Source organism: Neovison vison, chromosome 4, assembly GCF_020171115.1.
Source record: "Neovison vison isolate M4711 chromosome 4, ASM_NN_V1, whole genome shotgun sequence".
NCBI classification, from domain to species: Eukaryota; Metazoa; Chordata; class Mammalia; order Carnivora; family Mustelidae; genus Neogale; species Neogale vison.
Genome location: NC_058094.1, coordinates 142,965,403 through 142,989,760, shown reverse-complemented (window position 1 = coordinate 142,989,760; position 24,358 = coordinate 142,965,403). Strand labels below are relative to the sequence as shown.

General features: G+C 49.4%; 1 protein-coding gene across 5 annotated transcripts in view; it reads right to left on the bottom strand.

The window, feature by feature from the left end:
- The window catches only part of ATXN7L1 (ataxin 7 like 1), a 237,772-nt gene that overhangs the window by 131,626 nt on the left and 81,788 nt on the right, over positions 1-24,358 (bottom strand). For all 5 annotated transcript variants that reach the window (XM_044245825.1, XM_044245826.1, XM_044245827.1 and 2 more), the window contains exon 3: positions 22,206-22,310. In XM_044245825.1, the coding sequence (XP_044101760.1) occupies positions 22,206-22,310 (105 nt within the window). The remainder of the gene's footprint in view (positions 1-22,205; positions 22,311-24,358) is intronic.

The window sequence follows — 24,358 nt, the reverse complement described above, 5'->3', positions numbered from 1 at the left end:
CAGCCTGAGGCACTTGTTTCCTCTCTCTCTCAGCTTGCAGGCGCCGGGGGGAAGGCAACTGTTCTGCTCTGACTGGGAGAAACTGAGGCCTCCTGCCTACAGCCAGCTGAGTTCGCCATCTTGGAAGAGGGTCCTTCGGCCCCAGCCAAGCTTTCAGGTGACAGCTTGACTACAAGTCATGAGAGAGCCTGGGCCAGAAGCACCAGCTATGGTTCTCCAGGCCTGGGTCCCGTGGAAACCATGCAAGACAAGAAATACTTGTGGTTTTAAGCTGCCAAATGTTGGGGTCACTTGTCACATGGCAATGGGTTACTTATAAACTTTCCCTACTTCAGAGAAAGGTCTTGGTCCCCTCCATCCCTTCAATTCCCTTCTTAGACTCTGCTTTGATCTCTTCTTTCTGTTTAGTGAGTCTGGTGTCCCTCTGGTACCTTCTATTGACCTGTCGCTGGCCTCTACTGAGTGTCCTCATGGTCTCGAGGACTCCTTCCCTGAGAAGAGGGGGTATGCATGGTGGGGGGGAACTCTCTCGGGCCTGGGTTTGGAAATTCTAGCTCTTTGCCTGCCATTCAAAGTGACATCTAGACTTAGAACGACTTTTTGCAAAGAGCAGCCTTCCTTAGGCCATGAAGCTACCTCTGTGTTTCCGAATCCTGGGGCCCTAATGACTTCGGTCAGGCCGACAGGCAGCATAAAAAGTCTTTTTGCAAGGAATTTGTTCCCTTTTGTCTCATATGCTCATCTCCTGTATCCTTTTTGCTCATCTACAGTTTCTGCAAAAGGTCGCGTCTCATTTCAACTTTCCTGCTAAGCGCATCCAACACTAAGTAGGGATTCCCAGACTGGAGGGAGATATAATCTGGCTCAAGTGTTGCAAGCTGTACCACCCTGTTCCACCCCTCCTGGCTGCATTCCGCCTGCAGAGGTCACCATCAAGAGGAAGGAGGTGATCTGATTTTCACTTCTCCTCTAAATGTACAAGGAACAAAATGTGGTTTGCGATTTAAAAAAAAAATTAAAAAAAAAATTCAGGTCACTTTTCCATCTGATTAAATCCTGGTACTTTTTACAGAGTCTATCTTAGGTTGATGGGGCAAGGTCAGACAACTAAAGGGATGTCAATCTCTTGGAAGTCCTGAAACAGGTGAAGTACCAGAAGACTGAAGCAGCGGAATGGACCCCAAAGCAGTAGTTCTCAAAGTCTAGTCCCTGGGCCCATGGCATCAGCATCCTCAGGCGGCCTAGTAAAAATGCACATTCCCAGGTACCAGCCCAGACCCGCCCAGCCACAAACTCTGAGGCTGGGGCCTGGCGATTGGTGTTTTAAACAAGCCCCCTGAACGATCCTGATGCATGGCTAACGGTTCAGTATCACTGACTTAGAGGATTAAACATCTAAATTATTCATTCTTTCATTCATGAGACATTGACTGAGTACCTGTTTGCCAGACACTCTGGGGCAGGGAAGAGGGATTACGAGGAACTCCTTCCGAGAGCAGTCTGCAGTCCGCCCTTCTCTAGCTTTATGACAAAGCTTAAAAAGAAAGCAGGAATTTGCAGACACTCATCCAAGGAGTGGAGATCATTCTTCACATGCAACTCTTTCCAGACGGGCAAGAGGCACACCAAAAGGTTTTATTTGTTTATTTTTTCCAGGAGTGATTATACTCTCAAAATAGTAACTTTTTGAAAGTAAGTAAACATGTGGGGTTAATATATCATGTCAGCTGGCTTAGCCTTTTAAGCTTTAAAAAAAAAAAAAAAAGATGATGTGATATTGCCATGAATGAAATACAGAATTACCTTAGAGAGGCACTAAAATTCACACCTGTCTTGCTGAACAAACGATTCTCTCATTTCATCCTCCTGATGAAGTAAGAGTTTCCGTAAGTCTAGGTAAGTCACAAGAGCTAAGATGTACTGTGCGCTTCCTACTGCGAAGCTCGGGACATTTCTACATTTGATCTTCTCCTGCCCTTATAAAGTAGATGCTGCAAACACACACAGTGGGTAGAGGAAGGACGAAGGCCGGAAGAGGCAGAAAGAGGCCCAGACCCAGCCCTCAAGCTCGCATCAATTACCCTCCAGGGCTGTTAGTCCAGTCCCACTGGGTCATTTTGTCGCTCATTAAAACTACTGGTTACTGGGGAAAACGTAAAAGGAAATGCCATGCTCTCCTCAAAGATTTCTAGTAGGAAACCGCTGGCTAAAGCTCAACTGGGGGACTTCTTTCTAAATGATAAAGGTCACGCTGGCTTTCTCCTTCAGTGTCGCAGGTAATTAGGAGCTGGCTCCGAAGTCCTTATGGTGGCGGAGAATGGCGGAGAATCTGGTCCATGCTCAGAAGATCCAGCTCCGAGGAAACGCTCCACATTTGCTCCTTTCTCAGGGAGCCCCCGGGATGCTCAGTGACTCACTGTAATACTATCAGGGCAGATGATCTCCCTGTGGTTAGGGACGAGCTTGAGTTGATCCAGCCAAGCCTGGGCTCCCGTGACTGGGGCTGCCCGGTGACTCCGGCAGGCACAGGGGGAAGGGTGTGACCAATGACCCCAGAAGACATCAAAGCTGTCTGGCAGGACCAGCAGCACATTCAGACCTTGGAATGGGCACCAGGCCTGCCCTGGCTCGTGGAGTTCATCCGCCCACAGGACTAGCCTTTATTTACAGGGGCGTCATAGGTCTCCCGTGTTTTGGCGAGCAAGAGGCCCCTGGAGGCCTCTTCTGCCTATTGCATCCTTGGGAATGACCTGGTGACTTTAGTTATAGGCCACCAAGAAAATCTATGGTCGATGTGGGTTGTGTAGAAGACCATGGGGGTTTCTCTCCGGCCATACAGGGAGCATGGAACTTGAGGTGAAGGAAACGCACCTGCCTTTCCCATTGACTTTCTATTATCAGTGCTTTTTGGAACACCAAGCCCCACCCCTCTCTCTTTCTAATTCAGGGGCGTTTGCTGGCTTCTGCTGAGACATTGATTTGAGTAGTGGCATTCTGTGGGACTAGAGACATGAGAGGCAGGGCTCGCAAACGTATGATTCATTTCAGGAGTCTGAAATGAGAAACGCACCCATCACTGGCACGCTGGGGGCTGGGAGGTTCTGAGAAAGCATTTCGTGCACAGAAATGGGGCATGCGATGAAAAAATTTGCTTATGGCTACGATCCTGGGGCCAGGGACTACCCCACCGTGCTCTCCATCCCTGTGGAGTGAGGGCTTCGTGGGAAACCGCAGGGATTAGATGTTCCTGCATTGGGACACCCATGTGCCGCCTCATTTATCTACCTGTGACAGGGACAGTACTGGAAGAGAATCAAAAGATGACAAATTGCTTCTGGTTTTAAAGGAGCGGTTCAGGCTGGGGGTACGCCCAGGGGGAACCAGGTTTCATGCCAGGAGCCATCACTTCTTCCCGTCATGAGGCCACATTTTGGCAAACACCATCCCGCAGATGACTGCTGTCTCCTTTCACCAGCGGATTTAAAGACACTTGCTCTGAAAGCCCGAAATCCCGTCATTCTGAAGACGTGTGCAGCAGAGAGCAGAGCTGCCCACACACCGTTGGCAGGCAGGGCGGCAGGCATTGGACAGGAGTCCCAGATGACAGGGATTTTTCCCTTGTTGAGGCAGACAGATAACAGGGGAATGATTTCGTAGGATTCCAGACTCGAGATACAGTATCAGCAAGTGACTCTGGGAAAGACAGACTTGCATGAGATAAACAGACAGAAATTTCTAGGAGACTGGCCACTGGAATCTGCTTTTGTGGATACAGCCAGTAGTCCAGCCAAGCCTGGTTATCGTCTGGCTGTGACCCTTCTTCTTCTTTCCAGCCGACACTGCCTCTCTGACAACGGGCACGTAATTCGTGGTCAGCACCCTCAGTCCGCCGGAGGTGAACTCCCCTCAGCCAGTCTGGTGTGTGTCCTGTCACTGCCATACGCCGGAATTCGCAAGGCTGGGGAAGCCTTCAGGATGCTTACGGGGACAGATGCCGGCTGCTCTTGGAAATGCCACACTCGCGGTTACTCATTTCATCCTCCTAAAAACCTCTGAGACAGGCGCTAATTTCACCCTCTTTTGTGGATGAGGAAAGAGGCGTGGAGACTGAGGGACTGGCTGAAGGTCCCCTGGCTGGCGAGGAGCAGAGAGAGACACCAGCACACAGAAGCGGCTTGCTCCAGGGGCTGGCTCCTTCCTGACTTGTGCTGCTTCTCCTAATACAATCCTCTTCCAAACACGGCAGCTGAACCCCACACGGCCACTGGTCTGCCTAGGTCTTCCTGCTTCCCCAGCCCCAACCCTCTGGAATTCAGTGCATGGCTGGGGCTGGACAGCAGAGACCATAATGTGAAAGGACAGAGGCTCATCTCCAATCCCCTATGTGCTTCTAAGTTCAGGCCAGGCGTTCAAATGTTTATTTTGTGCTTGTTTGTTTTGAACATGCCGTGTGTGTTTGCGGCATGGTCTTTGCATCCTCCTTCCGTACACAAGCACCTGGCCCTCTCCCTCACACCTCTCCCGACTCTGGCAAGGCTTCCGCTGCCAGGGACTGACGTTCCCTGCCTCACCTCATGGTACATCGCAGCTAAAAACTCCCTTTTCCACATGGCAGCAAAGCATATTTATAGCGCAAGTCACATGCCAAGGCATTTTCAAGGTCTTCATTTCTAATCATAACCTTGGAGCAGCACCACCAAGCCCATTCCACAGATGGGCAAAGAGAGGCGGGAAGTCACAGCAAGGTTGCCAAGGAGTCCTAAACGGTTTGGTCTCTTGAGCCACTCACACCTAATTCTCTCTCCCGACTGCTTCCTCTCATCTTCCTGCTTAACAAACTTATCTGAGGCCTGGGAATGAGGGAAGCTATCAAGATCAAATTGTGTTGTATCTGTGTCTATAATCCAGCTCTCAGAATACTAACAAGCAACACTAAGCCCAGCTTTCTGCCAAACCCCATTCTCATTAGTAGGTTTACAGGCATGAAACACATACTTGGAGTTTTTGGCCCACACAATTCTCTCATCACCAGTTGTAACTAATCAGAATGCCGAGCGGATTTATTCTCAGGCGGAACGCAACCGAACGCCTTCAGCGTCTGCTCAAATGACCGTAACTTTGTTCTGATGGAATCTTCTGGCCAGGAAATGAAAGGATGGATCCTAGCCTATGAGCAGGCCGAATAATCAGGACAGTAAGGCTGTTTTTCAAGTAGTTATTACAGAAAGCTTGGATCCCGTGTGAAGCGGAGACGAAAAAGCAAGAAGAGGGAGGCGCGGGTTGCCGGTCCGTCTGGAATTAGAAACTGGCTGAGGCTGGAAGTTTCATAAAGGTACACTTGCTTCCAATATTTTGCTGCTGCTGTGCATTTCTTCCCTGGGGTCTCGATCCACGGAAAACACACTGAGGTTAGATTCAGGAGTCCTGAGCACTCGTCCCATCTCTGCAGCGAGCCGTCAGCGACCTTCGGAAGGTCGCGGAGCTTCTTTGAGCTTCCAGAGCTGGGAAGCCAGAGCCCAGTCCCCCTCACTGAGTTGTATCACGGTGAGAATGAAGAAGTTACTAGAGAGTGCTTCATAAATGACAAGATGCTCTAGAAATTGAAGATATTTCCAGAGATACATGCTCACCCTCAGAAGGCTGTAGCGAGAATAGAAGCCTCTAGTCTCTGTGTTCAAAGGAATCATCTTAGGGAGATGCTGTAGCTAAGTGGCATTGGGCCGCTCCCAAATGGGCCACAGGAAGGCAGTCTCTGTCATGGCATTCAAAAGGAGGCCAAGGGACACTGTTTTACTTGTTCACCCTCTCTACTCATGTTCACTCCTGAGTCCTTTCACCACCCAATGCAAGGCTTGGCACACAGTGGGTGCTCACAAACATGAGACAAATCAATGGGTGCCAGTGTAAGGATTTCAGTCCCTAGTGTAGAAAATTCACCCATAGGAAAGGAGCTGGGCTGAGGGGAGAATTTCTGGAAGCCCGAGTCTAGGGTAAATGGCCAACATGGCCCCAGTGACTTCCCAAGACAAGCTGGTCACTCTACCAAGCTTCATACTTAAATACCCATTTTGCCTCCTCCCAGGTGGCAGGTGGCAGGGAACAAAGTCTCTGAACTAAGGGAAGTCTGGTGGAAGGCACGTGTGTCTCCGAGCTCCTAAAGAGTGGATCCCTAGAGATTTAGAATCTTGACTTTTTCTTTTCCCCCTTGGGCCCCCATTTGTTTCCATTTCCCGAGCTGACACCATCCTCTCACTGTGAGGCATCAAACAGAATTTCTGCTCTATCAGATGATCACCTTTAAACTCGTTCCCTGACCTCTGTCACTGGCTTCCTGCCACTAGTTAAATCTACCAAACTACCAGGGGAATGTGTGGTGCCAAACTGCAGGGCTTGCACAAGGGACCATCAGAAGTGCCCTGTGCGCTATTCCCCAGGACACGCACGATGCAGAATCACCGTCCGGATCAAGGGCTGGCGGGTGCAGGGAGCAGGGAAAGTACACTTTGGGCTAGTGAGGAGTTGTGATCGGCGGGGATTTCCCCTTTAAAAACTTATAGGCAAAGCCTGCCTGAGACCATTCAATATTCATAAGTGGAAAGCAGAGACGGTGTTTCTGTTCCGCCAAGAGCGATAGCTATTTATCACAGCAAATGACTGAAATCGTTGTACGTACAATGCTTTACTCAGTGCTGTAAATTATGGCATACAGAAGATTAAACTTAAGCCTAATGCTACCCTTGAGCCTCAACAGCTGAGTCCTATAAATGGCTCCCCGTTAAAAAGAGAGAATCTTTTTCCTGGTTACTATTTAAAAGTGTAGTTCTATTAAAAGCTTGTCTTAAACATAAATTACCAGGAAACCTGCCCCCAGCCCCAGGCAGGCTCTTTCTTGGGGCACTGACTCACAGAGTCACGTCTACCTGAAGCATGTGCTGTGCTGACCTCCAGAAGGGAGGCAGACAGAGCCCACGGGGGTGAGAGGGACTCACGGTGTGCAGAATGAGCACTGAAGCTGGGCTCTGCCAGACCTGAAGGCTTTAAGGAGACCTTCAGACTCTGAATGATCCTGAACCCCTCAACACTTCGAAGAGCGTATTTCTTCTGCTATCTGCTGGTCTGTGAGGTGTCATGGAACCCTGACCTAGGACTGAAGCCCTGACTTTCCTAGCTAAATTTTACTCTTTAAGCACTTGTTTACTCAAATGTGGTCTATGGACTGAAAGCACCAGCATCACCGGGAAGGCCATCAGAAACACAGACATACTCAATCAGAATCTGCATGTTAGCAATTTAGCATTTAGCAAACACCTGGGGGATTCATATGCACACTAACGTTTGGGAATCAAGGGATAAGAAAGCAGGAGTCAGCAGGAGGGGCCCCTTCATTTTCTCACTAAAAATCTTACACATGACAAACAGGACGTATGGGAACAGGGCCCAGCAGTACAGCATAGGGTTCTGAATTCTCTGTTGTCCATTTCTACTTCAGAATGTTTTCAGGAACTTGAAAGCTTTTTTAAAAGACTGGAAATGAATGTATCATTCTGAACTAGACAGATGTCCAAGAGCACCCCAGGGTGAAAAACGGAGTGAATTAGCCAAAAGTTCATACTTTAGAAATCAAAAAGGGTGCCTCTAATCTGCCTGTGAGTTAGTAGGCTGAGAATGCATGGCAATGTTTTGGGCCAAGATTTCAACTCTTTATTGTAATTACCATTTGACTTTAAGTTAAGAAAAAAGTGTACACAGGTCTTTGTGTTGTTTGAGAACACCGAAATCCTGGATAATTGTAGCCTTTATTAGGAAAAAAATTATTGTTCAGTGTGCATGTTAAAAACTTAATGGCAATCACCACATAAATAAATAAATAGATAGATAGATAGATAGATTTTTTAATATATAAAATAAAATCTATTCTGGCCAAACTAGCAGAGTAAAAAAATGGGAAGAAGTTTAAGAAAACTTGGTTAATCTAATGGCTAATCTAATGGAAGATCGGAAAGGAGAACAAAGAAACAAATAGAAAGCAAGGTACATAGAAACACAAATTAAAAGACAGAAATAGGTCCAAACATATAAAATAATCACAATAAATGTAAATGGATAAGATTTAACTATTAAAAGTCACTATCAGATTGGACTTTCACAAAAGCTAGCTATATACTGTTTACAAAAGAGGAGCCCAAGACAAGAGAACACAAAACAACTGAAAATAGGGATGCCTGGGTGGCTCAGTCATTAAGCGTCTGCCTTTGGCTCAGGTCATGATCCAGGGTCCTGGGATGGAGCCCCACACTGGGCTCCCTCCTCTGCGGGAAGTCTGCTTCTCCCTCTCCCATTCCCCCTGCTTGTGTCCCCTCTCTTGCCGTCTATCATAAACAAATAAAATCTTGAAAGATAAAAGAATTTAAAATAAAAGATTGGAAGGAGACAAGACAAACATTTATTCACCAAAAGAAAACTAGGTAAGTTAATCAGATAAAATAGGACCTAAAGGGAAAGTTAATGAGACAAAGACTCCACCATTAAAAAGACACGTGTCATAAACTTATATGCACCCAACAGCACAGTCTCGAAACTGTAAATCAAAAGCTATCCGAGTTCCAGGAGAGCCTGACATACTTATAACCGTCATAGGAGACTTAAGACCCTTTTCTCAGAGGGATGCCTCAGTGACTCAATTGGTTAAGTGTCTGCCTTCTGCTCAAATCATGATCTTGGTGTCCTGGGATCAAGCCCCCCATCGAGCTCCCTGTTCACACAGAGTCTGCTTCTCCCTCTCCCTCTGTCCCTCCCACTGCTCATGCCTACACACTCTCTTTCTCTATCAAATAAATAAATAAAATCTTTTAAAAAACCACAAAAAGCCCTTTCTCAGAAATCATAGACCAAGCAGCCAAAAATGCTCAGGATATATTATTTGAACAAAATAATAAATACAGGGAAACTTGCATACAAAAGAGAGGGTAAACACATTTTCTAATCACACATGACACATTAAAAAAATGATCGCATGCTAACTAGTCACAAAGGAAATATCATAAGTTCTAAAACGGACAACTTAGAGCTGACATTCTCTGTCCATCGTAAACTAAACCAGAAATCAAAAATAAAACAACAGTACGGCCTCCCCCAACTATTCTTACATCTGAAAACTAAAACCACACTCCTAAATTACCACTTGGTGGTTGTGTGATTTTTTTTTTTTCTTCTTCTTCTATGTGTGGCCAAGTTGCTATGGGACCACGTTAATTTACATGACATTTGTCAGGGGCTATCACCAGAAACAGGAAACTCCCTGAGCCATGATAACTTCATTCTTTTGTACTTTGAACTTAATTCTACACCAGGGGGAAGGTGAAGTACAGGAGTCCTGGAAGAAAAGAGGGATGTGCGTGGGTTAATTACGACCCAGCGTGTAAGCCTGGAAGCTGCTCCTGGCTCATTCCCCAGGCGGTGCCGGCTCGCCCCACTCTACGCCCATCTCCCTCCGCTCACTGATGTGGGTTGGTTGGAAAGACTGTTCTGGAAGTGCCACTGGCACCTGGGGGAAGGTGCTATCCGGTTGATGTGGCATCTGACAATGAACAGTGTCCTGGAATCGAGCAAACACTGCAGGTAACAGAGTGTATGGGGCCTCCTGTTCATTCTTTTCCATGGCCAACCACTGCTGAAAAATGATCTGGGAAGGCTGCAGAGGAGAAGCCCAGGAAAAATACAGGTCCGGTTATCCTGCGGGGAGGAAGGGTCTCGCCCAAGGACTCCCTCAAGACAAAACCCCAACCAGGCAGATGCTCCGTCCCCTGGACTGCATTGCCGACCCAATTCAGTTCCAGAGCTAGCTGATGGAGGGGACAAATATATATATATAAGATTATTTATTTATTTATTTGACAGAGAAAGATCACAAGTAAGCAGAAAGGCAGGCAGAGAGAGGAGGAAGCAGGCTCCCTGCTGAGCAGAGAGCCCAACGCAGGGCTCAATCCCAGGACCCTGGGATCATGACCTGAGCTGAAGGCAAAGGCTTTAACCCACTGAGCCGCCCAGGTGCCCCTATATATATATATTTTAATAAGATTTCATTTATTTATCTGTCAGAGAGAAAGAGAGACTGCGAGTGCACAAGCAGGCAGAATGGCAGGCAGAGGCAGAGGGAGAAGCAGGCTCTCTGCCGAGCAAGGAGCCGGGTATGGGACTCGATCCCAGGACGCTGGGATCATGACCTGAGCCAAAGGCTGCCACTTAACTGACTGAGCCACCCATGCATCCCAGAGGGGACAAATATTAAAAAGAAAACCGCCCAACCACGGAAAATGGATGGTACGCAGGATCAGGGCAATGTGGCCCAAACTGAATTATTGACAGGTCTGTAAGTTCTGTGGGTGAATGGAGGCAGGAGGCAGAAAGATGGAAGATAAGAGAGAGGGGATGAAGCTCTTCTGACTGTGCCTGGTGCATCTGCTGTGGTTAAAACAGCCTGGTGGTTTCCTGGGGCACAAATGTCCCCTGGCCACCAGGCGGGCCAGCTTGATGGGGCAATCCCCCCCACCTCCAGGCCTTCCCGCGGGTCTCCTGGCTCCTTGCAGCAGCGGCAAACCCACTACCACCACCACTGCTCCCCCTTCTCTGAAGAGTAGCTGAGACCCAGGTTTGTCCTAAGGGCAGAGGTGCCCTACCACCAGCTCCCACGATGAGTGTCACCAGTGGTAAGGATCTGACAGCACAGCTGGGAAAGCAGGGCTGGGATTCTGAAAGCACCTGCCATCCAGGTCCTGCTTCCTTAAACACGTGGTAGCCTGGTCATCTATATCTCTGGACATCGTGCCACCATCAAGCGGACACCCAGAGCTGACAGTAGTGTGGGTCACGGAGCAAGGGCGTCGGTCGGGGCCTGGGTCAGTGTGACCTTGCTGATGGGGACAGAGGCAGTGCACCCCTGCTGGAGGCAGGCACTTGCCAAAGAGAGTCAAGTGCAGTTGGGTGGACAGCACGGACCCAGCACGGATGCCGCCGCACGCACCTCTGCAGGAGGCTCAGGAATCTGAAGAAGTGATTCCTGGGGGAGAAAAGCAAAGCATCGACAACACTCATAGACAAGCAAATCACAGGGTTTGCCAGAGGCCACACCTTGGACAGAGATCGACAGCTGCTGTTTTGTAAAGCAAAGGGAACTTTCTCCGGAAAGAAAGTTATTATTCATTGCACACGAAGCAGGATTCATCGTTGTGGAACGGATTGCTTGCTCCCAGTTGTTACTGCCCCCAGACCACTTATCTCTCGAGTCTTCTGCTTCGCCTAACTTGTGCCCAGTTTTCCAAGGGGCCTGGCTCGGTGCAGCCCTCCCTAAATCCCAGGACACCACTAACTGCTAAGAAGCCACGGCAATTTAACAGCACCTTCCTCCAGAGGAGGATACAAGAAACCTGACACAGTCAATGTACACACGAGGGGAGAAGGGCTTTGACTTGAGAAACAAGAGGGCCTGGAACCTTCCTTCACATCCCCGAGGTGAACCTATACAGGGCTTCCTCGTATGGGACGCTCTCAGTGACCCCTGCCATGCACTAAGAATCAGCCCCTTGAACGAGAAGTCCAGAGACCCTTCTAAGAGGACTAGCGCTCAGCAGACTTCGAGCTTCGACAGCAGCTGGGGTCCTGCATCTGGGTGTGAGGCAAAATGGTGTATAATCCCCATGCCCTCAAATGCCCTTCTGTTAGAAAGCACAGAGCCCAGGGTTTGGGGATCGTGGACTCTCTCTATGGCCAGTTTCTCCTCCAGGGTTGGTGGGGTAGAAAAAGAAAAAATCTTTGTTTCTCCGCTCCGGCACCAGACGAAGTGGGTTTGTGTCTGGGGTCACGTTATTGGAAACAGAAGTGCCTGACGATGACCATGATAGTTACCCCGTGTTTGTGGCTGGATTAAGATAAACTCGGTGATTAGACTCCCCAGTGAAAGAGATATTCCTGTGTTTCACTCCAAGACCTCAGATCACTTTAATCCTCAGAGAGCAGCCGCGAAACTCCGGAGGGATCTGGGCGCAGGTCCCCCAGTGTGCGTGCGCCCAGCTGTGTCTAGCCGCAGCTCTAGCTTTCACGGTATGGTTTGCCACACCAGGGAGGGACCACTGCCTGCGAAGTGCTGCCCTCCTCACGGCTTGGGATGCAGAGGATTGCAAAATGACCTTTGAATCTGTGCTGGCCACATTCTTTCCTCGGATTTAAATAAAGCGATGACTGTTCCCCTGATTTTCCTTGGTTGATACAGTTCCGAGGAACGGAGCAGGGCAGCCGCATAGCGGGGACAAGCCAGTGATGAGTCAGAAGCCGGGGGTCATGTTACGGGGAGAGCCCTCCAGAAATCAGCTGTGGTCAAGGATCAAAGCAGCAGCCTCCCAAGCCGCCTGGCGAGGAAGGACGTTTCCCCAATGCCGCCTCTCCAACCGGACTGGAACAGAGCTGGTCATTCCCCTTCAAGGAATGGTGTCTTCAAATGAATGTACGCGTTTACATGTGGAATCTGGCTTCTTTTTCCTTCATTGTTTTCTTCCTCCCTCTCTTCTCCCTTCATTTTCAAAGACATACACTGAGCAGCAACTGCGTATCCAGCATCATCATTAACGCAGGCAATATCATGCTGGTGATGACAGGGGTCCTGGCTCCTTGGAACTACTCCTGGTCTGATGTGTGTGTGTGTGTGTGTGTGTGTGTGACACAGACAGAAGAGAGGGGGAGAAAGAGAGGGAGAGAGATGGGACGGACAAGTCAGCGAGCACTTCTAATAGCCCTGACGGATGCTAATGCTGGTGAAGTGGAGGGCGCCAAGGGCACCCTAACAGGGATCAGAGGAGTCTTTCCTTCTACCCAACTGCATATCAAGTCCAGAAATATGCTCCATGCCGGGACTCAGGGATGCATACGGCTCATCCGCTGGTGTTTGCAGGTGATCCTGCTGCACAGTAATCAGTCATAGAACATGGGGGCAGAGGAACGAGCTGACAATTTGACTGGGTGGCAGCTGACCTCAGCACAAATGCAGATAGAATACTTGGGGCTCTGTCAGCCTAAAAAGAGGTCCATCAGGGATGTAAAAATGAAGTCACCCGCACTTGGGGAAAAAAAAAAAATCTCAAGACCCATCTGAGATGGGGATTGTCAAGGTCAGTTACAGCCTTGGTGGCAAATCTAGGGGCTTTTTCTCTTTTCTCCTCTCACTCAACCTTTTGGCATTTGACCAGGTCTACTTAAGGCTCTGCTGCCTTGGCTTCCATGTTGTCATCCTCTGCTGCTAACTAATCCTAAATGTTGACCCCTCTCTTTTCCAGTGTGGCCCATCATCAAATTCTGTCAGTTACTTTTCCAGAACGGACTTCAAAGTTATCCTTTTCTATCTGCACAGCGCTGCATTCATCCCTAGGAGGTTTCCCAGGCTCCAAGCCACCAGAGTGATCATCTAAAAATATCAACCAGATTATGTCTTTGCCTCACTCGATGCCCTCAGTGTCTTCTCACCGCACCCAGAATAAAACCCAAACTGTGGGCCCTAGCCCACAGGGCTTATGGTTCTGGTCCCCACCCACCTCTCCTGCTGGGGCATTCTTGTGCCCGCTCTTTATAGGACTTGACTGCATTTTTGTTTATGTCATTTAACCTCCCAGAATATTGGCTTCAAGAAAGCCATGCCCTTGTCTGTGATGCTCACCACGACACCCGCAACACAAGAACAATGCCTGCGTGTAACAGGTGCTCAGTAAACATTTTTCAAATAAATGAATGAGTCAAAGCCATGCGACTCTGAAGGTGACCCACGAGATTCAGCCTTCAAGAAACAGGCTTTGATGAGATTATAAGGTAGAATTTTTTTTTTCAATTAAAGATGAATTCAACAATCCTAAGGTTATGAAGAGCCTATTGATTTAGCTTTAAGTTTGAGCTGAACTGTTACATCTGCCGTTTGTGAGCATTTCTACTTAATTCACAGAAACATGCAAAAAGGGAATTTCGATCAGTGTAGAGTTTCCTCTGTGGGCCTCAGGGATCCATTCTTTTGTTGGAGATACAGGAGAACCTACAGGCGCAGGTACTGCTGAAGGTACCCACTCCACCACCATGAGAAGCTCCCTCTTTTTTACCTGTCGGTATTTAAAGGGGCTCGGGGCTGAGGCTCTGAACACACTCACTAGGGCTGATTTATTCCTCCCTTCTTCCTTGTGCCCGAGACTGTGCCCAAGTTCCTCACCTCTGCCAGTGAGCAGACCAGGTCAGCAGTGTGGGTAAGAAAGAGACAGGGAGCTCAGCTGCCCGAGAGCACCTGTGCAGATCCCGCAGGGGACCCCGATGACCTCTCTGTAGCCAAGCCTAGTTATAGGGCCGCAGGGAGCTCCAGGCTCAAAACTTTCCACCTGGACCATGGTTAAAGTGATTTGAGTCAGACAGAGGTTGGAATCCCGGATCTGCCACTTACATCAGCAGGATCCGGAGCAGATTTCCTAAACCCTCTGAATTTCCCTTTCTTGGCTGGATGACGGGGAGAATATGACCATGTGGTGACAGGATTAGCTAACACACGGAAAGCTTAGCACGTGTGAGGGCTCACCACATGCGTCAGCTTTATCATCATTGTTGTTATTGGTATTTTTGTTTCCCATTAGCAGAGCAAAAAGAAAAGTCCGGGTTGGGGACCAGGTCAACCTGCTCTGTTCCAGACCCAGCATTGACTGTAACTTGGGCAGATGCAAGTTCAAAATATAAACACTTGAACTGGAGCACAACGTAGTCCTACTTGTGGGTTCTTGCAGATGTAATGCTTGACTTAAGGTATAACCGTTTGTTAATTGGTCTGTCGCTTCTTTCCATAGGGATCTCTGTAGGATTTGTAGGAATTTCCTGAGGACCTAGCATAGGATCCACACTTTACCAGGATGATGGGAAGATGCTATCAGAAGAAACAATGGCAGACACTGCTTCTGATCATAGGGAAACCCCAAAGACATACCGGTCTAGGAGCTCATTCCAGACTGGGGTCCATTCATCAAATTAAAGGTAAAAAAGAACCCTACTAACAAAATAAAGTTTGCACATATTCCCATGCTCTTGCCAAGCCTTATTAATTAATGCTGTCAGACTCGACAAAGACTATGTTTGATGAGAACAATTTCCTTTAATTATTTTGTACTTCTCCAGGGTAAGTCTCATAAAAGACAACGAACAGTAACAACAACAGAAATGTAATCTCAGCAAACAAATCCAACTGCACTGACACTCAGACCCAAGGTCTCCGTGTGGTGAACACAAGCACCTTCAGACAGGAAGTCCTCTAGGATCATTAGTCGCTGATGATTCCTGAGAAGCCCAGGGGGCACTGACATTCAGAGGGACTGACTGTCTCTAGGGCTCAGAAGCCCAAATGGTGTGTTTCCTCCTCAACTAGAGGTCACCCGGAGACAGCCAAAGTGAAAAGAACAATGGCAGGAAAGCCTGGCACCTCCTTAATGAGGCTCCCGTGTGCAGGGCTGCTGGGCTGTGTCGCTCTCGGGACCCAACCGACACCGGCATCTGGACATGTGTGCAAGGAACGGAGGTGAGTTGCTGTCACTCATTTATTTTCCTGCTCAGCCTCTCTGCTTTAGCTCACAGTTCATTAAATCCTGCTGCATTCACCATCAACATGCAAAACAGCTACTTGAAGGGCATTCAAAAATATAATCAGGGAAGGGAATAAAAAGCCCTCTCTGAGAAAGAGGGGAAAAATTAATCCTCTCTTGTCTATTGAATGACATCTAGGTTCTTTGGTTCGAATACATTCTTTTTTTTTTTTTTTTCCCAGTAGCAGTGACATCCCAGGATTATCTCTGTCTGATGGATGGGGTGTGGGCCTGCGGGGCTCTCCTCGGCATGGAGGGCAGGAACCAAATGTGGCTGAATGATCTGTGTCTATGGACGTGCTCTTTCTTTTGCCTCTTCTCCCCTTTTTTGGTTTGAGGTGGGAAAAATGGCGGCTTCGGGGCTTCTAGAAGAGAGCTTGTATTAGGCTTGGCATACAAATGTGACGGGGAAATTAGCCCGGTGACCAGCTCTGTGGAAGCCGAAATAGTAAACTTTCTCCACGCTGCCGTGTGTGATATTCTGTGGCAGTTATTTCTGGGTTACGTGTGTATGTGCACGCACATTCGCTTTCATACAGAGAAAAATTTAAATATAGAAAAGCACAGGATATGCGATAACACGTGGGGGTGCTCTATGTTATGGGAGTCGTTTTTAACCGGGGGTGGTTTTTGTCCCTTAAGGAACACTGGCAGTGGCTGGAGACAGTTCTGGCTGTCATAATGGAGGTGGTGGCTGCTACTGGCGTCGAGTGGACAGAGGTCTGGGAAGCTGTTCGGTGCCCCACACTGCACAGGGGGTCCCCAACACAGACAATTAGCCAGCGCCCGACGGGACCGGTGTCACTGGTGAGAAGCCCTGCTTTACTGTAGTAGCTCATTATGCAAATATATTGGAGATAAGGAGAGGAAAAAAAAAATCATACTCCTTTCATTTGGACAAATCCTACAACTACAACTTCATAAATGTTCAACCCCATTACAAAGATACTACTTAAATCTATTAGTCTTCTTTTCGGCTGACTGCAATATTCTAAATTGTTAAGGTGTGCCACTACTGAAAGTAATACTAAATTTTTTTGTCCATGGTAGGCACCTCGCGCCTCCTTGTTTTGAGCTTATATCCACGCCTGTGCACGCAGGTAAGACCCCTGTGCACGCGTGTACACATGCACATGCACACATGCACCCGCAATACACGTATCACAGAGAGAGGGTTCTTTTTGGAAAGATGGTAACAACTGCGTCTCTGAAATGAGGGTGGGCCCCACAGCAACTGACATAAGAGGAAGGTCTCACATGCCGTCCTCCGACTCTGTTTTATTTATTTATTTAAAGATTTAATTTATTTGAGAGAGAGAGAGACAGCGAGTACAAGTAAGGGGAGCAGCAGATGGAGAGGGAGAAGCAGGCTCCCTACTGAGCAGCGAGCCCATAATGGGCTCTATCCCAGGACCCTGAGATCATGACCTGAGCAGATGGCAGACGCTTAACTGACTGAGCCACCCAGGCAGTCCCTGGACAAGATTTCATTACAAATCTCTATAGCTTATCGCCTGGTTTTCGATAGCTTAACTTTTTTCTTGTTAGAGCAAAATTTGTTTAATTATTGTACAAACTACTTTGCAAAGGCAACTTCTTCTTCTTCTTCTTCTTCTTTTTTTAAGTAGTCTCTATGCCCAACATGGGGCTTGAACTCATGATCCTGAGATCAAGACCTGAGCTGTGATGGGAGTCGGACGCTTCACTGACTGAGCCACCCAGGAGCCCCAAGTTCTTTTAATCATTACAATCACTTTATGGGCTAAACCTCTCTACCCATTTTAAGCATCAGGAAACTAAAGCACAGAGAGGCCAAGTAACCTGCCCAAGTCACACAGCTAACAAATGGTAGAGCTAGAACTTGATTCCAAGCAGACTGACCCCAGAGGGGCTATTCCCAGTCATAAGCCAATCACACCATGGCAGCGTATCAAGCTACAACTTGGGCTGGACAGCCTCCAAGGCGAAGCTTCTGTTTCCCCTTTCTGTGACTATCCCTAAATCACCTCATCAACTCACCTAAGGGGCTTTAGAAATAGAGCAAGCCCTCAAAATTCTAGATCTGAGTAGAGGTTTAAAATGCATTGAAAGGACTCTTGCACAGACTCAGGAAACAGAACTCAGAGGACCAACACAGGCTCCCAGAGAGCCCCCGCCTGTGCAAAGCACAGCTTTTTATGGCTGGGACATCAGCATGGGGCACAAAGTCAGGAGCAAACAGGAATGCAGAGAGTCCTGGGAGTGGGGACTCATGGGACCCCATATTGGCAAAGCGGCCAAAGCAGGATGGACCCTGGCAGAGTCCTCAGAGAGGGTCCTGGAGTTTCATGGCGTTTCCAGAGGATCTGACACTGGGACCTTATGCGAACGTAAACCCGATCTATAGAGCCATATCCTCGGGACTCCTGGCCATGTAATAATCTCCAGGCTGACAATTCTTGCCTCCAAGAGTATGCGAGGCTGAAGATCAGTCACAGGCCAATGTGTACAGGCTGACCTCAGGGCTCACGTCCCCCGAGACAGGGCAAGAAACGAAGACAGGAAGCATTTTACTGAATCGGTTTTCTCATTTTTCATAAGAAACATTCAACTTAATAAGAAGGAGCCACACTTTATTGACAATAAAAGTGACCCTTTCTTTATTTCTTTACCATGTGCCAGGAAACTCTACCCTATTCTCCTTTCCTCACAGTAACAGTGAGGCAAAAACTATCACCTTCATTTTAGAGGACAGGGAGGCTCAGAAAGGTCATGCAATTAGCCCACCGTTACACAGACAGTAAACGTTAGTCCAGATTCTAGCCCAGGTCTGTCTTACTCCGAAATTCATGATTTTCCCACTATGGCTTTCCATTTTTCATGTTACCATCAACCTTCAAAGTCCCCAGAACCAACTGCCTAAATATTCACACACACACACACACACACACACACACACACACACCATGAACTTTTTTCAGTTTAACTTAAGCAACCAGGACATCGAGATCTCGGATTTCATCACACACCTATCTCTTGCTCTCCATGCCGGTAACTGTAAAATCCAGGAGTTGAGTCACACGTGCTGTGAATGATTAAGTGGCTAAGAGAACACCCTATCCAGTCCCGTGTCATTTAAAAAAGTGACAAGTCCAGGGTCTCAGGGCTGGGCACGGCTGAGCTGGATTTGGCCCCAGGAGCACTGGCCTCTAGGAATGTCCCTCCCAGTGCACCCCAGCTCAGCTTCCTGGGGTCAGCACTCGTGATGATGGGTTCATTTCGGGACGTGGGAATACAGAGCTGACAAGACATGTCCCTGGTCCTGAAAAGATCTGAGAGGCAGGTAGAGGGATGAGACAGTCCGCAGACAACTGAAGCACATGGCAGAAGATGTCATGGCACAGGAGAACAGAACTCGATGGCTCCTAGGAGGGACGAACTGCGTCTAGCTGGGGGCCACGGGGGCATGGTGCCATGAAGAACCCGTGCTCTGGAGGTATCTGCAAGAAGGTGCTTCCTGCCAGTGATTTCACACCAACCACTCCATGGGGCAGACCAGGTAGAGAGACAGAGGCGGCCTGCCCAAGGTCACCCAGTTAACACGAATTTCTTTGTCTGGCTTCCATCCCATATCCTCCCCATTACAACAGACTTCAAATGCTGTCTTATGGACCCCCGCAGGCTGGGGCTCAGGAGAGGCCGGGCAGGCAGGGCTTGAGCCCCTATAGGAAGTTCAACGCCAGTGGCTTCCCGTTGCATATATATTTTTGGTGGGGTTCTCCATGAGATGCCTTCTGAAACAAAGTTCTGATAACAAAATAGGGGATAAAGATCCGTACTCCCAGGTACTACCCGGCCAGTGAACTGGGGCAGCTCCTGGAGTCTGGGCAGGGCGGGGAGGGCAGGGGACCCCTGCAGATGGCATGAGGGACAAGGGCTAAGCAAGCTGACGATGCACGTCCCTCACTCTGGAGTGACGCTGCCTGCACTGAACCAGGCTCGCTCCGCACCTGCCTCGCTTGGAGACCGTAGGCTCAGAGCTCCTGAGCCCGAGCCTCCTCCCAGTCAAAACAGGGATCACACCGGTACCTGCCGCACAGGGCTGCTGAGAGGATCACACACGCGAAGATCGGGAAAGCGCACGGCACGGTACCTGGCACCTAGCACAATGTCCCTCTTATGAACTTGTTGGAAATAGCAAGGCTAGTCAGAGGGGATAAAACATAGAGAAAAGAAGTATCATGAAGCCACTGAAAGAATTCTCAGGGACAGTGAGAACTCCTCTCTGTTCCCAAAGAACTGCTGTGGCTCCGAGCTCTGCCTTGCATTCTCCCGGTCTGATAAGTGTGGGCTGTGCATCAGCAGGACACACACCTGAAAGACAAGGTTTGGCCGCCTCTGTCTGCTGAGCTGTGGTTGTGTTCCAACCGCTACTCATTAGCTCGTTCGGCAAGAAGCTTGGTGGAGTCTGGGCTTCGAGTGACGAGGTCGGTCACCCCAAACCCCCATACTCATTTACTGCCACCGCTCAGAGAAGATGGCCACAAAACCCCAGGCTGTCCCCCTGAACTCGACTTGGCTCTTGAACTGAAAAGCCTAGAACAGAGGGAGGAGGGAGCATCAGTGGAGCCAAGCCCTCGAGACCTCTTTCACTGGCTAGATGAGGCATCCCCTTGGACAGACCTCTGCAAGGCACGGTGAGGTCCCAGGTCCCTTTCTGGTTCCTTCCATCACAGACTCTGCCAGTGAATCAAGTTCCCAGGGAAGGTTTTGATGGCCTATGGGATTTTCATCTATCCCATTCGCATCTGTCCCATTCATCCGTTCCCATTCCCCAGTGTGCAGAACAGCAGCAAGGCCCTGCGAATGAATGAATGCCCACCACATTCGGAGGGCTCTAGCCTCCGCATCTTCCCGAGACAAACAGAAGCCATTGGCCACGCGGATTCCACGGTCATTCACTGAACAAACCAGCTGTGTGGGATCCTCCTGCCACTGCTCTGCTTTCCATCCCCCCACCTGTCACCTTAGCTGTTAGGTGTCACCTCTGGGTCTCTGAGAGCTTCCCTTTGGAAAGGCCTGCCCTTTTCTCTCCTCTTGGAGGAAGAGAGGGTCACTCGCTGCAGAGCACTGAGCAAGAAGGTCAGCTCATGCCGAGCACACAACTTGCTCCTTTCGGGCTCAGCCTGCCAGAAGCGGAAATATTAGAACTAGAAGCACCTCTGGAAATCACTGTCATGGAAGACACGCAGAAACCAAGCTCACGGAGCTGGCCGCAGGGACGGCGGGAGACTGGGCCTCTATGCAGAAGCTCGCTGTATGGCCCTTTCCCTCGGGCCCCCCGCTCTACCTTGTGTAGGTAAGGAAGTTTTGGAAAGCACCTCTAAATCCTGCATTCTCTATCTACATATTAAAAACACAAAATATTCCACTATATATATATATACATATATATGTATATATATATTTAGATATGGATATATCATACACATACATATTCATGGATGATATTAGAATACATAAAAACTATTCTAAAGGCCCCAAAACACTTACTGAAGAGCTTGGATAAGCAACTCCCTTTACTTCAAACCCATTTATTACCGAACAGTGACAACTGAAGGGGGTGGGAGAGAGCCAGAAATTTCAAGTGTGAGAAGGGAAATGTGTGGTTTACAAAAGCATACCCAGGATTATTATCGCTTTGATTTTTTAAGGCACGATATTTAATGTGCTTTGAGCTACAACAGTAAAAAGGGGGCAGCGAGACATTACATTTACCCAAAGAGAGTGGGGCTTAAATACAAAGATCGGGGAAGCCTCTTCTGGAGTTCACAGCTTTGGAAACCATCTGGTACAACTCCCTGTTCAACGATAAGGAAACGTCCATCCCCAGAGGTTCAGCGACTGCCTGTCCGAGGTCAGTAGCTGTTTATACGTTCCTGACATAGCAGTCACATGGACTTTATCTGTCCTGTGTCCGTGGCACCTGCTCTGAAGGGGGGCCTAGGTTTGCTGGTGACCTACCAAAGGGCATCTATGACACCAAGGATGTAAAGATACAGAGGGAAAGCAAGTTCCCAAACACAAAGAGCATTCTTGGAGACAGAAACTGAACCTGAGGCGGGAAGTACCAGGCATCTCCTTGGGGCAGCATTCCCAACAGCCCCCTCACTAGGCTGCCCTCAGCCCCAGCCAGTCCTGGGGGAAGAAACCCCAGGAGACTCAGTCTGGCCCCCTCGTTCAGGGATATCGGGCTGCAGGGCCCATTCCTCAAGCCACCGCTCTGCCCTTCCTCTGGTCACCTTGCGGAGGCCCTCGGAAGGGTGGGCGGACGGCTGCCGTCTGGTCCCGTTTCCCTAAACAAGTTGCACGTTTTCTCTCCTTTGCTCTGACAGGGCTGAGCCTTTCGGAAGAAGGACTACAGCTCAGAAAATAGTGCCCCTGAGAGTAGAGGCAGAGCCGCAGGAAGAGTTTCCCCACCGCCTTGGGCTGAGGCAGGCACAGGGGGCCGACCCTGTCTGGGGGCCAAAGTGGCGGGGGGAGCGGCGGCTGCGAACGTGCGGCGGGGTGCGGGGGTCCACTTACCGCAGTGCGCCTGGAAAACCTGTGGCTTGACGGCCTGATTGCAGGCACTGCACACTACGAGATAGAAGTCGTCATGTGCGGGATAATGGCCAAATAAGTGCATATCTGTGGGGGAAATGAAAACACGGTGTTTTGAAAAAAGCAATTAAGTCTCAGAAGGTCTACAGTTTCCTCTCGCAATTTCCTCAAGGACAGTTTTTCAAACGAGACGCGTAGAAAGGCAATGATCTTTACTAAAGGGAACATGGTCTGTGCTCATGGGGCTCCCAGCTGTCACAGAAACTGCAGCCTCACGGACCCCCCTCCTCATGTCACCCCTGGAGGTGGACCACGGTAACCCTCGGTGTGGACAGCGTGGGGGGCTGCCCGGGGTCCTATGCTGCGGGGAGTTACCTCGTCCCGACAGAGAGCCCACGTGCTAGTGGGCACCTGACGGGGCTCCAGTTATTTGAGGACGTGTGTGGGGGGGTTCCCCCAAGCCCATTCCAACTTCAGCAGAGGTCTCTCAGGTAGGTTGGGGGGGCAAGAGGCCTGGGAGTGCTGCTGCCTGTGTTCTCCACTGCCTGATGGAGACCATGGCAAAACCTCCAAACAAGCGATTTGTTTGCTGCCCTCATTACCTGTACTCATCTGCCTGATATTTACCAAGCGCCAAGTGCCAGGCACTGGGCTCGTGCCAGGAAGGACCACTGAATGCCAACGAGGGCCCCACTCTCCTGGAGCGCGCGGCGGCAGAAGAGACGAGTACTAGACAAAGATCACCATGTGGCGCTCCCTGGGGTTCATGCTAAGGAGAGGGATGGAAGAGTCCCAGGACAGCGTGTGGCCCCAACCTGCTCAGAGGCATTGAAGAGGCTTCCCCGAGCACGGGGTATTTTGGCTGAGACATCGGGGTGCGTGTGGGTTCAACAAAGGGCTGGGGAGGAAGGTTCCAGGGCTGCCAAGGTAGGAGGCGCTGTGTGTCTGAGGAACCTCTTGGTTCTCTGAGGAACAGAACAAGGGGAGAGCCCAGAAGCTGTAAGGCTTGTGGACGGTAAATATTTTAAACCTGATTTTAAAAACGACAGAAGCTACTGAAGGTTTTTGAGCAAAGCAGGGGCACGATCAGCTATACATTTAAAAAATCAGTGGTGTGGCCGAAGGGACATGAAGGCATACATCCACACAGAAACTTGTTCATGTGTGCTCCTAGCAGCATTATTCACAACAGCCAAACAGTGGGAACAACCCAGACACATGTCCGTCAACCGGTGAACAGATAAAATGGGTCCTAAGCAGGATCATGGAATACTATTCAGCCACGAAAAGGAAGGAAGTGCTGACACTTGTTCTATCCTGGATGACGCTTGAAGACATTAGGTGACGCGAAAGGAGCCAGACACAAAAGGCCACATGTTGTAGGATTCCGTTTGTCCAGGGCAGGCAAATTCAGAGACAAAAATTAGAATTTTTTAAAAAAGAGTTTATTTATTTGACAGAGAAAGAGTGAGAGAGAGAGAGCGCACGCGCACAAGTAGGGGTTGGGGCAGAGAGAGAGAGGGAGAAGCAGGCTCCTCGATGAGCAGGGAGCCCTAGACTGGACTCGATCCCAGGATCCTCAGATCATGACCTGAGCTGAAGGCAGACACTTCACCCACTGAGCCACCTGGGTGCCCCTCATGGGTGAATCTGTACAGTATGTGAATAAAAGTTGTCAAAAAAGAAAGAAAGAGAAGTTCTGAGGAGACACGGTCACATCCCCTGGAGTACCACTGGGTGCACACGGAGCCCTGGGGGACACCTGACCCGGACTCCACTCAGCCCGCCAGCTCTAGAGTCGCTCCAGAATCACACACAGCAGGAGGCTCAGGGACACCGACCAGCGGACGCAGGACTTAGAAGACAGTGCCTGTGTGAGTGCGCTTTCCGTCGCAAGCCTCCCGAACTTCCTCTCCTTACCCCCCAAGGCCTCATCTTCTAGACTCAACTTGTGTCTTTCACAAAACCCCAGCACACACAGGATGGTTCCCCCAGCTGTCGAGTTAGATCACAGGGAAAGCCTGGTCGCCAGGGATGCGGGGGTAACTCGTGTATCACCCAGCAGCTGCCTTCCCAGGGGCACGCTCAGCGCTACGCCCTCGGAAGAGCCCCACTGCCCGGAGAGAAGGGGAACA